The sequence below is a fragment of the Pelmatolapia mariae genome, linkage group LG16_19, assembly GCF_036321145.2.
Source record: "Pelmatolapia mariae isolate MD_Pm_ZW linkage group LG16_19, Pm_UMD_F_2, whole genome shotgun sequence".
NCBI classification, from domain to species: domain Eukaryota; kingdom Metazoa; phylum Chordata; class Actinopteri; order Cichliformes; family Cichlidae; genus Pelmatolapia; species Pelmatolapia mariae.
Genome location: NC_086241.1, coordinates 51,443,581 through 51,460,299, shown reverse-complemented (window position 1 = coordinate 51,460,299; position 16,719 = coordinate 51,443,581). Strand labels below are relative to the sequence as shown.

Genomic DNA, 16,719 nt, shown 5'->3' with positions numbered 1-16,719 from the left:
TTGTGTCACATCAAAAATCTTCCGTGCGAGCTGCAGAGTCTTGTGTGGATTCTTCAAAGGTCCAGCTAATAAATGAAGGTTAGCTCCCACTATTATCAAGATTTTCAAATAGCAAAAAACAGATAGTTTAAATTTATACTCCTTGGTACTGTTTTGGACAAATTTAGCTCCAGATAAAAAGGAACTGTGATGGAATTCAAGCTAGCGTCAGCTGTACGTTACAGTCATCCGCGGTAAACTTAACTACACGTGAAAAATGGTTGGAAAAAAAAAGCCCCATCTCCTTTCATATAATCACTATTTATTAATGTCTAAACGCTTAATTGAAGATAGTGTCTTTTTTTATCCTTTAATGCCGTCCTATATGGGCTTAGTTAGCACTACGGACATGAGACTGTCAAATTCCACTGACTATGATCTCCAACCACAGATTGTATTTGTAGTTTCCAACCTGACGAACCTGAGTCTCAGATAAACACAGCGACGAAACAGCCTGACACAACAGATGAGTCTATTAATAAGACTTGTGTTAGGATTAGGTGTTGGAAGGTGCTGGGCTGGGATAAAGTCAGGGTTTTCCCTGCATATTAAAAAATGGTATTATTAACAATATTATTAAACATTTTTTTACGTGAAGTTTACTCAAACGTAAATACGTTTCTGTTTATAAAATTCCCTAAAGTAAGTAGGAAATTGAAAGACTGTTGTTATATAAGATAACATAGGCTTTGCCTAACTACATGCAGACCAGCTGTGGCTACAAAGGCTTGTTTTGCTGTTAAAATATTCCCAAGATACCTATGTTTAATGTCCTCTTTGTGTCCTTAACAGGAATGTTGCGGCGTCCCAAGCCAACTGACTCAGAGGCAGACCTCCTGAGAGAGCAGGAGCACTTTCTCACTTCAGGCGCTCCCTCCGCCGCCAGTGTTGTCCGCCGCCCTGACAAGAGGAGAGGGGAAGCTGGAGAGGGAGAAGGGCGGAGTGGGGAGAATGAAGGGAGCCAGAGGGATGTGGTCACCATTGAAGGTTACAGATGACACAGATTTTTCACAAGAGCATATTGTGTTTTAAAACTTGTCTGATTTTAACTTTTTGGGGTGTCTTGTGTAAGTAGCTAAAGCTCAGCTGTTCTCCTAAATGCAGATCTTCCAGATCAGCTCCCTTCTCTGACCCCAGCCCCTCCTAAGAAGTCTCGCTTTAAAGCGAGTCGTGTCACCTTTGAGGATGAGGATGCCGAGGAAAGGCTGGACAGACACGACACTCACGTCAGTGCTGTTCTCTCCAGAATTGTTGTAAGTGGAAGCTTCTTGTCTGTTCTCAGTTAGACTTGTATTCAGGAAGACCGACTTCACGTGATTTTCTAATTTTTTTGGTGTATCCATAGTTTGGGATTATTTTAGTTATTTATTTTACATATGTGTATTTTTTGTGTCAAGGAGAGAGATACCAGCTCCACTCCAATATCTCTACCAGCATTTACAGGCATGGCTTTCCCCAAAGTGCTGCACCGCTCAGAAACCAGCAATCAGGTAAAGGTCAATAATATCATCTCTTCTTTAAATTTTAACATTTCATATCAGCCACTATAGATTCATAATCAGTTATTATATTTATTGCAATAAGTCACCCCCTCTTCATACGATGGCACGCTATTTTTGCATTCATTTGGTGTGGTGTGAAATAATCCTGTTTTTTTTTTTTTGTTCCCTCCCTGCAGGTACCTCTGTCATCAGCTGGAGGAAAGAAGAGCATCTTTGCTCGTCAGATTGCTCCCCAGAAACTAAAAGAGTGCAAGACAACATTACATAGTTCATCTGAAGCTGCTCCAACCCCAGAAACTAGTATGGATACAGATCAGTGTGATGCTGCAGGTGGGGTTAACCTTTAATATCACAAATCCAACACAGGTCTTAGTTTATTTGTGTGTTTTCGAAGAATTTAGGAATTACATATTTTCAGCAGTAGTAACACTTTTTGGAAAATATTTTTCCTCCCTTCTAAACCATCCTCTTCCTCTCTCTGTTCAGTAGAACCAGCAGCAGTTTCCGGTCCCAGGTTGGTGTCCGGGCAGGGGCTTCGGGGTCCCGATAATTCAGGAGAGACCACGAGGATCCACATGGAAAACCAGGCCAAGCTCCAAGCCATGTCCCAGTCTGAGATACTCGAGGAGCAGAAGAAGCTCTTGTCTCAGCTCGGTAGGCATTGATGTTGTCGTTAGGATCTTTTCTTTAGAATGCATGTTATAATTAAGATGTGATGGGGTGGATTTTCTATCCATTTAGATGTACTAGTCACGTACATCACACTTTTTTTTTATCACCATTTCTGTACAGCATGTAATGCAGTTATTTTTGCTTCTCAGATCCTAGACTGGTGGACTTTGTTAGATCTCGCAAAGCACAGAGCGTCCCATCCTTTCCCTCCCCATCCAAACACCCCAAAGACAAAAGTGCCACAGAAGATCCTCCAGTTCAGGATGTGAGCAGAGAGTCAGGCTCCTGCAGTGCTGCAGTGTTGTGTCAGAAACCCCAAGAGGTGGAGATGGAAGGAGAGGAGGAGGAGCTGTCAGCGCCACCACCTGCTGTGACAGGTATGATTTATTCAAATTCAACACCAGTTTCTGCTCTCTGCTGCTGATGATTAAGATGAAAATTAGATTCTACTATATGTGGATGATGTTGTTATTAAGTGTGCCTATGCAATAGCACACTTTCACATTGTTCCTTTGCCTGCTTTCCTGGTAAGATTGAATCCTCATTTCTGGGATCTTACATTTGCTAAAGGAGACTAATTTTATCCACTTTTTAAAGAGACGATGACACTTAGCTGTTTACCAGCTTTCCCTCACTTCCCGGTCAAATATCTTCTTCTCATTTCTGCACGCTTTTCCGCTCTCATACTTGTCCATCCTCTAACTGTGTAACTTAATGTTAGATGTAGTTGCTGCATGGCTAAAACTGATTCATATCTGCTTTTGGAGTGATAGAAGCTTCTCTTTGAAGTTTCATTTCAGAAAATGCAAATATCAACTTCACCCCTTAATGTGTTGCTTTTAGATCACACGAACCCCCCCAAAAGTTAGAACTTCATTATGTTATTCTGTCACACTTGCATTGGCTACAATTAATAGCCGGATATTGTTTAAGCTTCTAGTCATGTTTAATGAGTGCTGAGGTTTTTGCAGCAGATGCAGCTTCTAAAATTGTTTGGAAAAGTTGTTTTTGGCTAACTAATTGTCATTTTCATATACAATGCTACGCTGTTTTTACCACAATGGATGCGTCTGTGAATACAGAGGAGGATCTGCCAGTGAAGCCTCAGAAGGAATGGGTCCACATGAATAAGCTGGAGCCGGAGAAGTTGGAGTGGTTGAGAGACTTGCCTGAACCCAGAAGGAAAGGAACCAAGAAGGTAAGATCCGGTATTTTATCTGCAAGTAATGAAAGATCTAGTTAAAATTCTGTATTTTATTCAACACGTTCTGTTGTTTTTATGTGTCCTGATAGGCCATGCAGGCTCGTTTTGACTTCGCGGGGACTTTAATTCCACCCACTGAGGATCTGCCAACGCACCTGGGCCTCCACCACCATGGAGAGGAGCCTGAGGTCAGTCAGCACAAAGTCACAACAAAAAGAAAACTTTTACCTCCTTCAAATTGGAGTGATGCTTTTATAAAATGACAACACTGTCAAGTTCCGGTTGACTCCTTGGTAGAACACAGTAGAACCTACTGGATTGTACGTGTAGATTAAATGTCACAACCTGTGGCTTAATTTTAAGTTTATTTCATGTTTTTTTTTTACTGAAGTACAAAAACAAGACTATTTTGTTTTGCACAGGATTTAAATAAGAATGAGGTTTGTACTGAAACATTCTTTGAGAGCTCAGTAAGAGTAGAAAAGCACTAATAAGTACCGATCCATTCAACATTTATCTGTAAGTTTTCTCTGTTATTATTCAGTCTGATTGCTCCCACCAGACTCAATTTCTTTCTCATTCATTTAAGTTCTTCTCATATCTGCACCTGTAAAAATGTATAAACTCTTATCATGAGATCTCATCTTGACATTTGTTCCCAGCGAGCAGGTTATTCCCTGCAGGAACTCTTCCTGCTGTCTCGGAGTCAGGTCATCCAGCAGAGGACGCTGTCGCTCAGCACTCTGGCGAACATCCTCTCAAAGGTACCAGAACTTAAACGCATGAAGTTCCACTCTTAGCTTTAGAGAAGCGTGCCTCTGTCATGTGGCTGGATTTTTTCTTCATTTTTTTTGCAGGCGCGTGCTGGAGAATACGTGTCAGTTCTGAAAGGCAGCGTGACGTCTACTCTGCTCGACGCCGGCCTGCTCTTTCTGCTCCGCTTTGCATTGGACGATAGCGTGGAGGGAGTGATGTCTGCAGCTGTGCACGCTCTTAAAGCACTGCTTGTGTGTGCAGAAGATGAAGTAAGATTATAAAGCATAAAGCCAAATATTGCAATAGTAATATAATGAAGTAGTATAATAAAATAATAATAATAATAATTGTTTAACCTGCACTAATTCACTCTTTGTCATTTTCTATATGCACTATTTGAAAAAGCAAATAAATAAATACAAATATCACAGAATCTTTTCCTCATCCTGAGGACTAATACAAAGAAAGAACTGTATCGTGTAAAACTCAAAGCTTTATTTGGGATGATTTGTGCATAAACAGCACAGCATTGACTCATTATCGGATAATATCTTTTAAAACACATGCCTTTCAGCTGAATAGAATAAAATACACTGTTTCTTTACTGTAAATGAGTACAAGTGTCTGAAACCCCAGTCAACTTCGTCTTACAAATGAGTTCCCTCTCTCAGGAGTGTCTGGACTGCACTTTTTCCTGGTTTCGCGGTCTGGCCTCCTTCCCCCTGCTGCCATCTGCTCAGGAGGAAGAAGATGAGGAGGATGAAGGGCTGGATGAAAGTATGAAGGAGACGGCCAAGGAGAAAGAAGAGAGGAAGAGCGATCATGAAGTGGCCAGACAGGATGCTGTCAAGGTGAAGATCTCAATATCCCTTTTTTTTGCATTCTACTTGTTGCCTTCGTGACCTGTGGATGGAAACTGATCATGAGGTTTCTGATTTCAGGGTTTGTTAAAAATGAAACTGCTCCCCAGGCTGCGTTACATTCTCGAGGTGGTCCGGCCGTCACCTCGGGTGGTTCAGGATGTCCTGGAGATCCTGACACGCCTTGCTAGGCATTCCTCCTCATCTGCTACGCAGGTAACAACAGCAGCTTTTCAACAACGGAGAAATCTTTAAACTCAAAGTCCTTCATAGCTGAAATACTTTTTGGTGTATCCCATTCTCAGGTGTTGGATAGTCCTCGTCTGATGGAGACAGTAATGTCAGAGTTTCTTCCCACTTCCTGGTCACCATCATCTCAGTCCATTTACGGACTTCCACTTTCCAGCGCAATGAAGCTTTTAAGAGTTTTGGCTACCTCTGGCAGACATGCTTGTGCAAGACTGGTAAAATCAATAAGTTTAATTTTTTAACTGCAAAGATACTCAAGTAATAAGATTTAGAATGCATTGATTCTGCAAGCTGCTGCTTGGGATGACCAGTGTATTACATTTTGTAATTGTATCAAAATAACTTGGTTAGCTCTGTGAAAACGCAGTGTTTGTAAGTATGCAGTGGTGTGAGGAGGGTAGATGGTCAGTTCACTTCTAAAATTCTTTAATATAAAATGCAGATAGAGTCCAGTGACCGTACTTTTAAGACAAAAGATAGAAAAACAGTGTTTAGCGTTACATATGATGTATTCCTGTTTTTAAAATTAGTAGAAAACATGTTTTTGATGGCTCATCGGTGTACTGTAGTGGGAAACACATTTTGCTTGCACTCAAAAGATCCCTGGTTTGAGACTAGTGGTTATAAGCTAGTGTGCTCCTAGTACCAGTCCTAACCAGGATAAATGGGGGGGTTGCATCAGAAAGGTGTAAAATCTGTGCCAAATAAACATCCGCTGTGGAGACCACAGGAAAGAAGGGTAATCGGTGTTGTGCCTTCTTTTGCGGCCTTTCCAGTTAAACTCTCTGGGAGCGAGTGAGCGTTTGTCTCATCTCCTGAGTGCAGAGCCCAACGAGCTGCTGCTGGAGCCGACCGAGTCCCTCAGGATCACCACCGAGGCCTACAGGCTGTGGGCCATAGCAGCCGGCTATGGACAGGCGTGCAAATTATACATGTAAGTTATAATGTGAGAGCGATTACTGTCACAGTTCTTAACACAGTTATATTTGTCATATTTTAGAAATGTTGCTATGTTGATGCACTAGTGAGAAAATAGAATAAAATGTAAATAATTAATAAGACTGAGATAGAAAAATTTTCAAATGATTCTATCAGGAATTTGCACATTCACTTTATGATGGGCCAACAGCCTGCTAGATAAAGGGTCCCTTACTAGTTTATATTGTATGTGGCTCCCTTCACGCTCTGTCCAAATGTAAGAGCCATGCACTCCTCTTCACTCACAGTGAGTATTTGGTTGCTTTGATTTTCTCTGTTTTCCCACAGGGACCTGTATCCAGCCTTAGTGACAGCACTGCAGTCTGTCCACCGACTTCCACCCGCCTCAGATCCTCTGCTACCTCTGCAGCTCCAGCGGTTTTTGGCTCTGCTTTCTCTGCTCACGCAAGTAACGCACACAGCTGGCTGCCATCAGGAGCTCCAGGCTGGGATGGTCAGGTACAGATCAATGAAGCCATTCTGCTAGAGAATCTGAAGGAAGCAGTGTTGGCTTGAACGCGCTGATCTTACATGTCACTTCCTCTGCTTTCACTGCAGCTCCGGTGGAGAAGAGTGCCCTCCCCCTCCTCCTGTATCTTGGGGTCATGTCACAGGGTTGCAGACATCCTTAATGGGGCATTTGAAGGGTTTTATTAAGAACCTCGATGATCCACTTCAGAAAGACGGCAGCCTCACTCTGATACCAGTTTACCTCGTTTACCTAGAAGCGTACTACCATCAGCTCTCCAGACAGGTATTTCCTGACTTTCCCTTCCATAAGTGAGATGTTTCATATTTATTGTTACTTATGTTAAGTTAAAATTTGATGTCATGTGATTTCCCAGCTGGCGAGTGGTCATCGTGTGTCCTTCCTTCTGCATGCTCAGTCTAAGCAACAGTGAGAATGCAGCTAATTATGTCCTGTTGTGCGCTACATGTGACAAAGAGGAACTTGAGGATTATCTTGTTCGCTGTTTACGTCTCAAATTCCTTGAAACTGATGAACATGTTGCTCCGCAGAACTGTTTCAAGCCCGTGGAGACTCTTCAAGAGCTCGAGCTGCTGACATCTGATGTTCTTCTCCCTCTGATGTCTCACAGTGTTGTGCAAAGCCTGATAAAGAATCTCAAGTATGTTTGAAAACAGATGGCAATTTAGCCTTTTTTCCACAAAATTTGTGTGTGTTTGAGTTGAACCTTTAGCAGCACAGTTTAATGTTTTTTTCCACACCAGGTCTTCCTCTGTAGTGTGTAATGCTCAGGCTATACCTCTGGGCCCAGAAATCACTAATAACCTCCCTGGATTGGCGTGCACGGGATGGAGGAATCGTCCGGGGCTGGTTGCTCCCAGTTCCCCTTTCCCTCTTCTGACTGGACTGGGGCTCCTATTGGAGACGATCACAGGGATCCATAAAGACCTCAGCAGCAAGGTAGGACTGACTATCCTTGGGATATAAAGGTGTTTTTATTTTGTTGTTGTTTGCTGGTTTTATATGTTTTCTGCTTCCTTTATGTCCAACCAAAACATAGAACTAATGAGTAAAGCATGTGGACTCTGCTTGTAATGAAGGTGTGTGTACTCTTTGCACTCTACTCTACTCTACTTTATGTACGTTTTGTTTTGTTTTGCTTTACTTTTGTTTCATATGTTGTTTGTTTAATTTAAGACTAAAAGGAAATTAAATGAATGAGAGGTAAAACTTGAGGGGGTAGGGACAAATAAGTAAATACTTCTGCCTACTCCTTTTCAGACAAATAATGAAATGATATTTTGTAATGATTGTGAAGGCACATGTTTGAAATGTTTGAAATAAAAATGAACTGAACTGAACTGAACTGAACTCTGGGGCACATTGACTGGCCACTTTGTTAGGTACACCTTTGTAGTATGAGGTTAGATTCTCTTTTTGCCTTCAGAATTTTTGCCTTAATTATTTGTGGCAGGGATTCAACGAGGTGCTGGAAACATTTTGGTAAATATTGACATGATGGCATCGCACACATTTTTTGGCTGAACATGATGACAATCTCCTGTTGCACCACATCCCAGAGCTGCTCTATTGGATTGGGATCCGCTGACTGTGGAGGTCATCCGAGTACAGTGAGCTCAGCTGATACTAAGGGGCCCACTATCACCACCCTGAGTCATTGATACAAGGCAGAATGGATCCATGATTTAGGTTTTTATTTCAAATTCTGACTGAATATCGCAGCAGAAATCAAGACTCATTGTTTTCTAATCTTTTGTTCAGTTGTGGTGAGTCCACATGGCTTGTAGTGTTAATTTTGTCTTCTTAGCTGACAGGCTTCGAGGCTCGATATGTCGTGCACTGAGAGATGCTCTTCTGCATGCTTTAATTGTATGCAGGGTTTCAACACTCATACCAGCCCATCTGGCAGTAACGGCCATGCTGTGTCATTCTGATGCTCAGCTTGAATTTTAAGAGGTCATCTTGACCTCAACGTCGTGCCTAAATGCTGCCATGTGATTGGCTGATCATATATTTAGATGTCCCCTCTCTCACTCACGAGTTCACCGGACTGCTTCTGTCAGAGCCTGTGACTGGTTACCTGCGCAGCTGCAGTCAGGCTACACCCAGCCTGTCTCACACCAAGGCTTGGCTTCTACGCCACGAACACCACCTCCTCTACCTGCTGCTGCTACTGGCTCACAGACTGGTACGTCCACTCCATCTTTAATGTTGAGCTCAGTTTAGCCATTTTATTCTGTATTTTTGACATTTTTCTTTCAGGCTGCTCTAGTTTCCTTTATATGCCGCAGCTTATATGATTCCTGGCTAGTTTATTTATATTTGCCTTGTATGGAATGAAAATGGGTGCAGCCCTTTTCTACTTGATTTTGGTGTGTTTTGGGTGTAAGATCAGGTTTTATCTGCTGACTGATGTTTTATTTATTTATTTTAACCTAATCATGTTATTTTTTTCCTCTGTTTTACCTCTCTCAGGTTCCCCTCGACTCAGAAGTAGCGAAACATGCCTCACTTTACCACCAGGTGGCGCTGGTTGTACTGCCTTGGTTATTGCCAGGCAGTGAATACCTGGCACATGAACTGCTCTCCACCATTGTCTTCAGCAAGGACTTAATATCGTATGTTTACCTTTAATCATCTGAGATTAGTGAAGCACCTACAATATTACTCTAAAGTGCCTGAATTTTTATAATTACTTTTTATTTTGTTCAGTGAATGATACTTTGTCTGAATCGATGTTTAAATTAGTGCCTCAAAATGTGACTGATGGTTGTCCTCTAATTTTGCTAATGACATTATATGTAAAATTGAACTTCTTTGAAATAGGATTAAATTAACAGATGACCCATTTCCATCAGAAATTTCTCGTTCTGTTTCTTCGCTTATTAAATTATCAGTCTGTTTATGTCTATTTCTTTGATTTCCAGAGAAGGACACAGTGGAGGACCTGAGGCTGTGGAGCTGGGGGAGCTGAAACTTCATGAGGAAACACAAAAGGACACCTCTCCCTCTCTCCAGACTGTCGGGGCTCTCCTGAGAGAAGCCTGTGTCCAGCTGCCATCCATACGAGGTTGCTTCCTCACTCACCTGGCCCACCTGGAGTCGTCTGTAATAGTGTCCCGAGATGCTCTCCTGGGCCACAACCCCTGGATCAAAAGTCATCTCTTGCCAGAGCTCACTGGTCCCATCCTGCCATCTGATTGGCCTTTCCTTCCACTTGTCAGCCTGTATGAGCAAGCGGGGGTGTCTGATGGTGGAGGGCTGGCAGTGGAGGAGCTTCCTCAGGGGGCTCTGCAGGCTGTGACTCACTGCCTGCAGTGGCTGCTCCTGCTGGAGGTCTGGAGGGAGGAAGCGCTAAAGGTATTCAAACAAGTCAAGTCAGTTGCCCGTCAGCACAGTGTCATGAGTTTTCTCAGGGCTTTGGTGTCAAGTCTCAGCGGAGACCACATAGAAATCTGATTATTAACACATTTACTTAATAGGAGATTTTGTGGGGTTGTTGTACATATAAATGGGAAAGTGTTATATATTCCATGTCAGCCAACAAAGTGTATATCAGTAACAGCAGAACTGATCCATTATATAATAATATAACTATGCACATACTACTGAATTGTTTGGCCTGTTTGGCAAACTGATGTACTTAATCACATTGAAAAAATGAAAACATAGATGTGGTAGATGCTGTTGTTTGTCATTTAGCTCGTGCCATTTTAGCTTTTATGCGAGGTCATCGCTAGGCTTGTATGATGCAACTTTTGGTCATTTAACAGAGATGTTATTGTCATGAAATGAAAACAGAAGGATGCGTTCTTAAGAGGTTGCAGGTCCATCGAGGCTGAAAACATGTCATTTTAGTCTGTTACTAATTGGTTGACAGGCAGCATGACGGTGTCATAATGTATCATGCATAGTTCAACTTTTTTGTATATAAATTAGTTATTTTTGGGAATTAAAAAGGATATGAAGCTTTTATAAGGTGTTACAGGTCGATAATTGCTAAAAATAGGCCATTTCAGTCCATTCCTAGGTGGTTGCTAAGCAACATAATGACACCTTTAATATATGATATGATAGGAACCTTCAAGTGCCAAAAATGCACCTGTATACTAAGTTTGGTTGCTCAACTCCAGATGGTGTGGGAGGAGCTCATGGATAGAGACAAACAAGCACACAAATTTTTTTTGTGTGTGCGATAGTGAGATGTTGTCATAGTAACACTTTAGTTTTAAACAGTGTTACAAAGTGCTACACACGGGAAAAACACATTAACACTAGACCTGCCAAGAGTGGATGACTGCTGGCTGTGCAGAACAGCAGAGAAAGCTGGAGGTGAACCAAGCTCTTTTTAGCATCACAGCAGGATGTGATGCTAAAAGCATCACATCCTGCTGCTCTTGACAGCAGGATGTGATGTGGGTTGGACCCTGCTCTAAGCCCAACACTCCGGTCTCACACTCACAGAAAGGGAGAGAGGGGTAGTAGAGATGGGAAGACAGAGTTTGAGGCCGTGATAAACATTCGCTGTATTTGTTCTGCAGTCACTGAATGTCTGAATAGGTTATTTCATTTGGTATGTGCTTGTTTTACACAGTAAGTCAAATGTCAATTATTTGTCAGTTTTTTAGTACTTGTCTTAAAATAAAGTTCACATTTTCAATGTATGGTGATTTAGCTTAAAGCAGCAGTAAAATAAATAAACCCATTGAGGTGAATTTAAAATACTTATTTTGTCAAGTTTTTAAAAAATAGATGAAAACGATCAACGTGACTGCTTCAAGAGACAACATGTTTGCACTTCCTGATGCTGTGGCAGCAGGGGGGGAGAACGAGACTGAGAACGTTTCCTTATCACATAAATTGATATGTGATATTTGCTTCTGTGTCATGCTGTAGGTGGTCCTCCCTGTTGCCAAGTTCGCCCGCCTGTCCTGTGTGTTCCTCTGTTCCAGTGACTTATTCCTGGAGAGACCCGTTCAGAGGCTGACCTGGGGTCTGTTCAGACTGCTCACCAGGTCTGATGTGACACATATAGCTTTTTCTTTTACACCAACTAATCTCTAAAAGTTAACGGTGACCCTTCATTTTCAGGAGCACCAAGCTGGACTCTTTGGACCTGAACGTCCCTCCTCCAGGTCTGGCCTCATTCCAGGACTTGTATTCAGCCCTTGTGTCCCAGTATGAAGCTGTGTCTTTTGGAGACCGGCTGTTTGGTTGCTGGGTCCTCTTGCCCCTGCAGAGGAGGTACAGCACCACCATGAGGCTGGCGGTGTTTGGCGAGCACGTGGGGATGCTGAGGTCTCTGGGGGTCACTCTAGAACAGGTAACGAAGATGGCGTAATGTTTCTGTTGAAGTGATTTTTCCATTTCCTGTTATAATAAGTTATTTATTGTTTATATGTCTGTCTTGTCATTTGAAGCTGTCCATTCCTATCGAGAGGTTCACCTCCCCACCTGAAGATTCCCTCCCTCTCCTCCGCCTCTACTTCCGCTCTTTGGTAACTGGGACTCTGAAGTGCTCCTGGTGTCCTGTCTTATATGTGGCTGCCTTGTCTCACGTGAACTCCTTCATCTTCTCTCAGGATGCTGCTGCACAGGTACAGCAACACTTTATCTGAATGTTTTGGGTGTGCATTCATATTATGATTGTCCTTTGTATCAGTGAAAGCTAAACCCGGCTGCCACATGTCCTGCAGCTGCTCTGAATAGAGCCTGGGTTTGTGGGAACTGGTTCTACATCTGCTTTTGCACATTTTTTGACTCAAAAATGAGCTTGTTGGGTGCAAAGTCTTGACAATTTGACAAATGCACAAAACCAGTCCTCATATTATTTCTATTTATTCATGGGTTTGTGACTTTGAATTGACTGCAAGTGTTTGAAGTTAAAATGAGAAACACATCATATTTGCTCAATTCACAAAGGCATTATTTTAGAGGGGTGAAGCTGAAAACATTCATACGTGCAGTGGAGCAGCATTAAACACGGAGACATAAAGTGCACGAGCCAGGCTTTGATCTTTAATTCCCTTGTTCTTTTCCAGGAGGTTGAAACAGCTCGACACAGTATGTTGAGGAAGATCTACTACCTGACTGACGAGGTACTCCTCTCCTTTTAGCATGCACTGCTTGTTGTCCTGCTCTCTTTCTGCCTCTGGTCTTTACATGCTGTGTTCATTGATTACTCATTCTTCCCCCTTGCCTCTCTGCTTCTTGATGATTTCTTTTTTACAGTCTTGCTAAACTCTCGCTGTTTTCATTGCGTTCTTTACCACCATAATGTCTTAATGCTTTTTTTTCCTCAAAGTGGAGCTATTGTGATCAGTCCTAGATCCACATTTCTATTCTTGGACTGTACTGGAGTAGATTTGTGTGACTCACAATACAAAATAATCCTTATTTATTTTGTACTGGGCTTTTGCGCAGCCACTTTAGTTCATCTTTTAGCTCTCTCCTTCCTCCTTCCATCCATTTAATCCAGCTTTCTTCTGAATGGCTGCTGCTCACAAACAAAAGATGTAAACAGCAGATTGGTTTGCTCAAAGCCAGAGCTCTTACGAGACCAAATTAGAAAACTGTCTGAAGCCGAATGTTTGGAACATTAGGAAGTCTCAGCTCTCAGCTCACTGGGATTACTTACACATATGGTGACCTCACTGTGAGCATGGATATTTTAAAAGGTTTATATGTATGATAGAAATAGTGAAAAGTACATTAGTTCTTTAAATCCAGGTTTTAAGTAGTGGCCTCACTTCAGTTGAGTGCATTTGCAAAACACTGTTTCATTAAAGGTCTGCACCTGCATGTCCTGCAGTTACATTTAGAAACCTAGTAGGTTACTTACCTGCAACACTGACATCATGTTCTTTTGAGTTTGCTTTTTTTGCTAAAATTTTGAATTACTTAGTTTTGGATGTTTGTGGAGCTCCTCCACTCTCTTCAATGGGGGCAAATATTTAGTTCTTCCTGGCTTGAAAGGTCAAAAGCCTACGGATTTATTGTTTTAAACTGATAATATTCAGAATGTGCAGTGATCGCTGTCTGTTTGCTACTGTCAAGTGGGGATTTTATATTTTTAAACTAGAGCAAATATGGGCTTTGACATATTTACATGAATGACTAAATCAAACTACATGTCAGGCAGTGGGTTCAGGAGCAGCAGGAAGAGAGGAATCAGCGTTTGTTTCAGAAATCTGTCAGGGAGCAGGTTGGGTTCAGTTAGCTCTCATCGTGGAACAGAAAACTCACAGAGCTCGTCATCTCAGGGTTAACAAATTCTACTAAAGCTGCTTTCTGGAACAAGGCCCTGATTTTCGGGAGAGAGTATGTTGTTAATAAATACTTTTATTTCCGTAACGGGAACTGCTGCACTTCATTGACGACAGAAATCCATCTTCAGGGAGGTGATCAATGAAAGATGGTCATTGAGGCAGAGGCATGCGAGGAGCTGTCACTTGTGCACATTTCATACTGTTCTGATTAAGTGCACGTCCAGCCTAGCATGTAAACACCAGGTCCGGTTAAATCACATAGTGTGTAACAGTCAGTATGAAAAAGGAAATGTGTGTGTGTTTAACCTCAGCTGGTGTCTCTATCCCCCCTGGTAACAGCAGGGTCCACATGGGGCACAAGCATGTCTTGTTGGGAATATCTGGTTCACACAATCACTCCTGCTGCTCCTCTCACATCTTTCTCACTGTCATTCTCTCATTTCCAGGTGTTGAGGAGTCACTTGCTGCTCTTCCGTCTGCCCCAGCATCACTTACAGCTCGGCTTCGACATGTACGAACAGTTGCCTCCCATTAGGGCCAAACGTTTGGAGAGAGTCCTGGGACTGCAGGAGAGCAGCGTTGACAAAGGAGACTGAAAAGAGTGAAAAAAAACCCCGAAGAAAAATAACAGGGTTGTATTCTCAAAATAGACTAGGCAGAGGCGAAATGAGGTATTATGAAAGCATAAGGTGCTGCACCACAGCGAGATGTTCATTTCAAGGCCTAACAATGTCACATGTAGTTGTTTCTGTGGCCCTTTTTTCTTTAAACTAAAGCTGAGGTAGACTCAGTTTCTAGTGCTTATGGGAGCCTGATGAGGCTCTCACTGGAAATTCTCTGAAAATTATTACATTGAGGCCAAAGGTTAAATAAAAATGTCAAATGTTTTCTTCCTGTTTTGTGACTAATATGTTTGTATAGTTGCAAAAAATGCCACCATGTGTTCCAGGTTCTTAAAAAAATATGCCAGGGCAGTTCTTCCTGCTTCACTAGTGCCTGAAATGATCTTCATTTGTAAATAAAACAATGATGTTTGAATAAAATATGATGTGTAACCTTTTTTTATCCCCATAAGCCTGAACTCTGAAATTTTTACCTTCTTAATATTAGTATGGATTGAGTTTCACTGTTGACAACAGTTTAATACAGAAACAGTTTGACATTGCTGTTTGTGAAACATGCTGTGTAAGCCACACTGCGCAGAGTCAACGCGAGGAAAGCAGCTGGTCCTGACGGTGTAGCCGGTAGAGTGCTTAAAGCATGTGCAGACCAACTAGCAGAGGTTTTCACCACCATCTTCAACCTCTCACTGCTACAGTCTGTAGTACCATCCTGCCTTAACACTAGATTTACTATCCTGCGCAAATTTGCGTAACTTCCCTAAACCCAACACCCCCTAGAATTACTGGCTTTTTTATTTTCTGGTGCAAGTCCCGAGGTGTTAAGCACCCCTGCTGAGATTTTCACAGGTCGTCAGCTTGTTTCTCCTCCAGCTTTTGTTGTGCAAACCACCCATTATCCTTGAGGCCTGGCACATTTGCATTTGCTCACTCAGAGTTGCTCAGATCCAAGGCAGGCCAAACCTCTGTGTTACAACTTTCAGAAATGCCTGGTAGAAATGGTTCAACTTACTCATGAGATTTTGACCACATTTCTTGCGGAAGTCACAGCTATACTGAATGCATGACCGTTGTTGCCAGCTGCAAGAAATGCTTGGTAGGGAACAGCTGTTCCCTACCAAGGTTCGTTGTCCATTCACACAGTATATTCCAACCAAGCCAGACAAATTTGGGATCAAGCTCTGGATGGCTACGGATTTGGACACCAAATATGTCTGCAGTGCATCTCCTTACTTGGGAGTCGTGAGAAGGGAGAGAGGCTGGCAGAGAACTTGGTCACGAAACTGATGGAGCCGTTTTTGGATGATGGGAGAAATGTCACAACGGACAGTTTCTTTACTTCACTGTCACTGTCGCACAGACTGCTGCAGCGCAAAACAACATTACTGGGCACGGTGAATAAAGTCCAGCGTGAACTTCCTCAACTTGCAGAAGATATTGCAAAGCGAGAGGTATTCTCCACTTCAATGCTTAGAAGTGGCAGTGTCTCCTTGACAATTTATGCACCTAAAAAAACCAAGACTGTGTGTGTTCTAAGTTTCATGCACCAAGACGTGACGATCGGTGACGGCAGAAAGAGGAAACCCAACACGATAACAGACTATAACCACATGAAGGTATGTGAATGTGTGTACAATTTTACACCAGTGCTACAATGTTTTCTGATGTGTGCTATACAGGCGGATAGAAAAAAAACATATACTCATGACTCTCTCTCTCTGCTTTTACAGTGTGGTGTAGACGTGTTGGACCAAATGGCACGGATGTATTCCGTAAGATCAGCAACACGCAGGTGGCCAGTAGCGGTTTTCTACAATATGCTGGACCTGGCGGCAGTGAATGCCTACATTTTGTACAAGGCATGTACAGGGTGGACAGGTAAAAGAAGATTGTTTCTGAGTCTTCTAGCTCAGCAACTTCGTTGCCGATTCATGCAGCACAAGGAAATATTACAACGCAGACAACGCAGTGCCAGGTGCAAGAGAGCTGCAACAGGAATCGCAGCAGGTTTACCTGTGCAACATGTCAGAAATTCACCTGTGCCAAATGCAGGGATGATGGACACTGGGTCTGCAAACGCT

At 42.4% G+C, this 16,719-nt stretch overlaps 1 protein-coding gene across 2 annotated transcripts; it reads left to right on the top strand.

The window, feature by feature from the left end:
• On the top strand, positions 1–15,066 carry rpap1 (RNA polymerase II associated protein 1). 2 transcript variants are annotated; one of them, XM_063499524.1, is made up of 27 exons: positions 1–78; positions 832–1,026; positions 1,144–1,292; positions 1,437–1,529; positions 1,718–1,871; positions 2,031–2,195; positions 2,363–2,590; positions 3,296–3,411; positions 3,507–3,605; positions 4,080–4,181; positions 4,275–4,442; positions 4,845–5,024; positions 5,115–5,249; positions 5,339–5,497; positions 6,059–6,216; positions 6,549–6,719; positions 6,819–7,014; positions 7,281–7,390; positions 7,494–7,689; positions 8,792–8,938; positions 9,226–9,368; positions 9,678–10,110; positions 11,647–11,765; positions 11,842–12,073; positions 12,171–12,347; positions 12,792–12,848; positions 14,465–15,066. In XM_063499524.1, the coding sequence occupies exons 2-27, from the start codon at positions 834–836 to the stop codon at positions 14,612–14,614; spliced, it is 4,230 nt and encodes a 1,409-aa protein (XP_063355594.1). In that variant the 5' UTR covers positions 1–78; positions 832–833; the 3' UTR covers positions 14,615–15,066. The 2 variants fall into 2 exon arrangements, with proteins under 2 accessions (XP_063355594.1, XP_063355593.1); XM_063499523.1 differs by having other exon boundaries at positions 2,028–2,195.
• Positions 15,067–16,719: the final 1,653 nt, after the last annotated feature.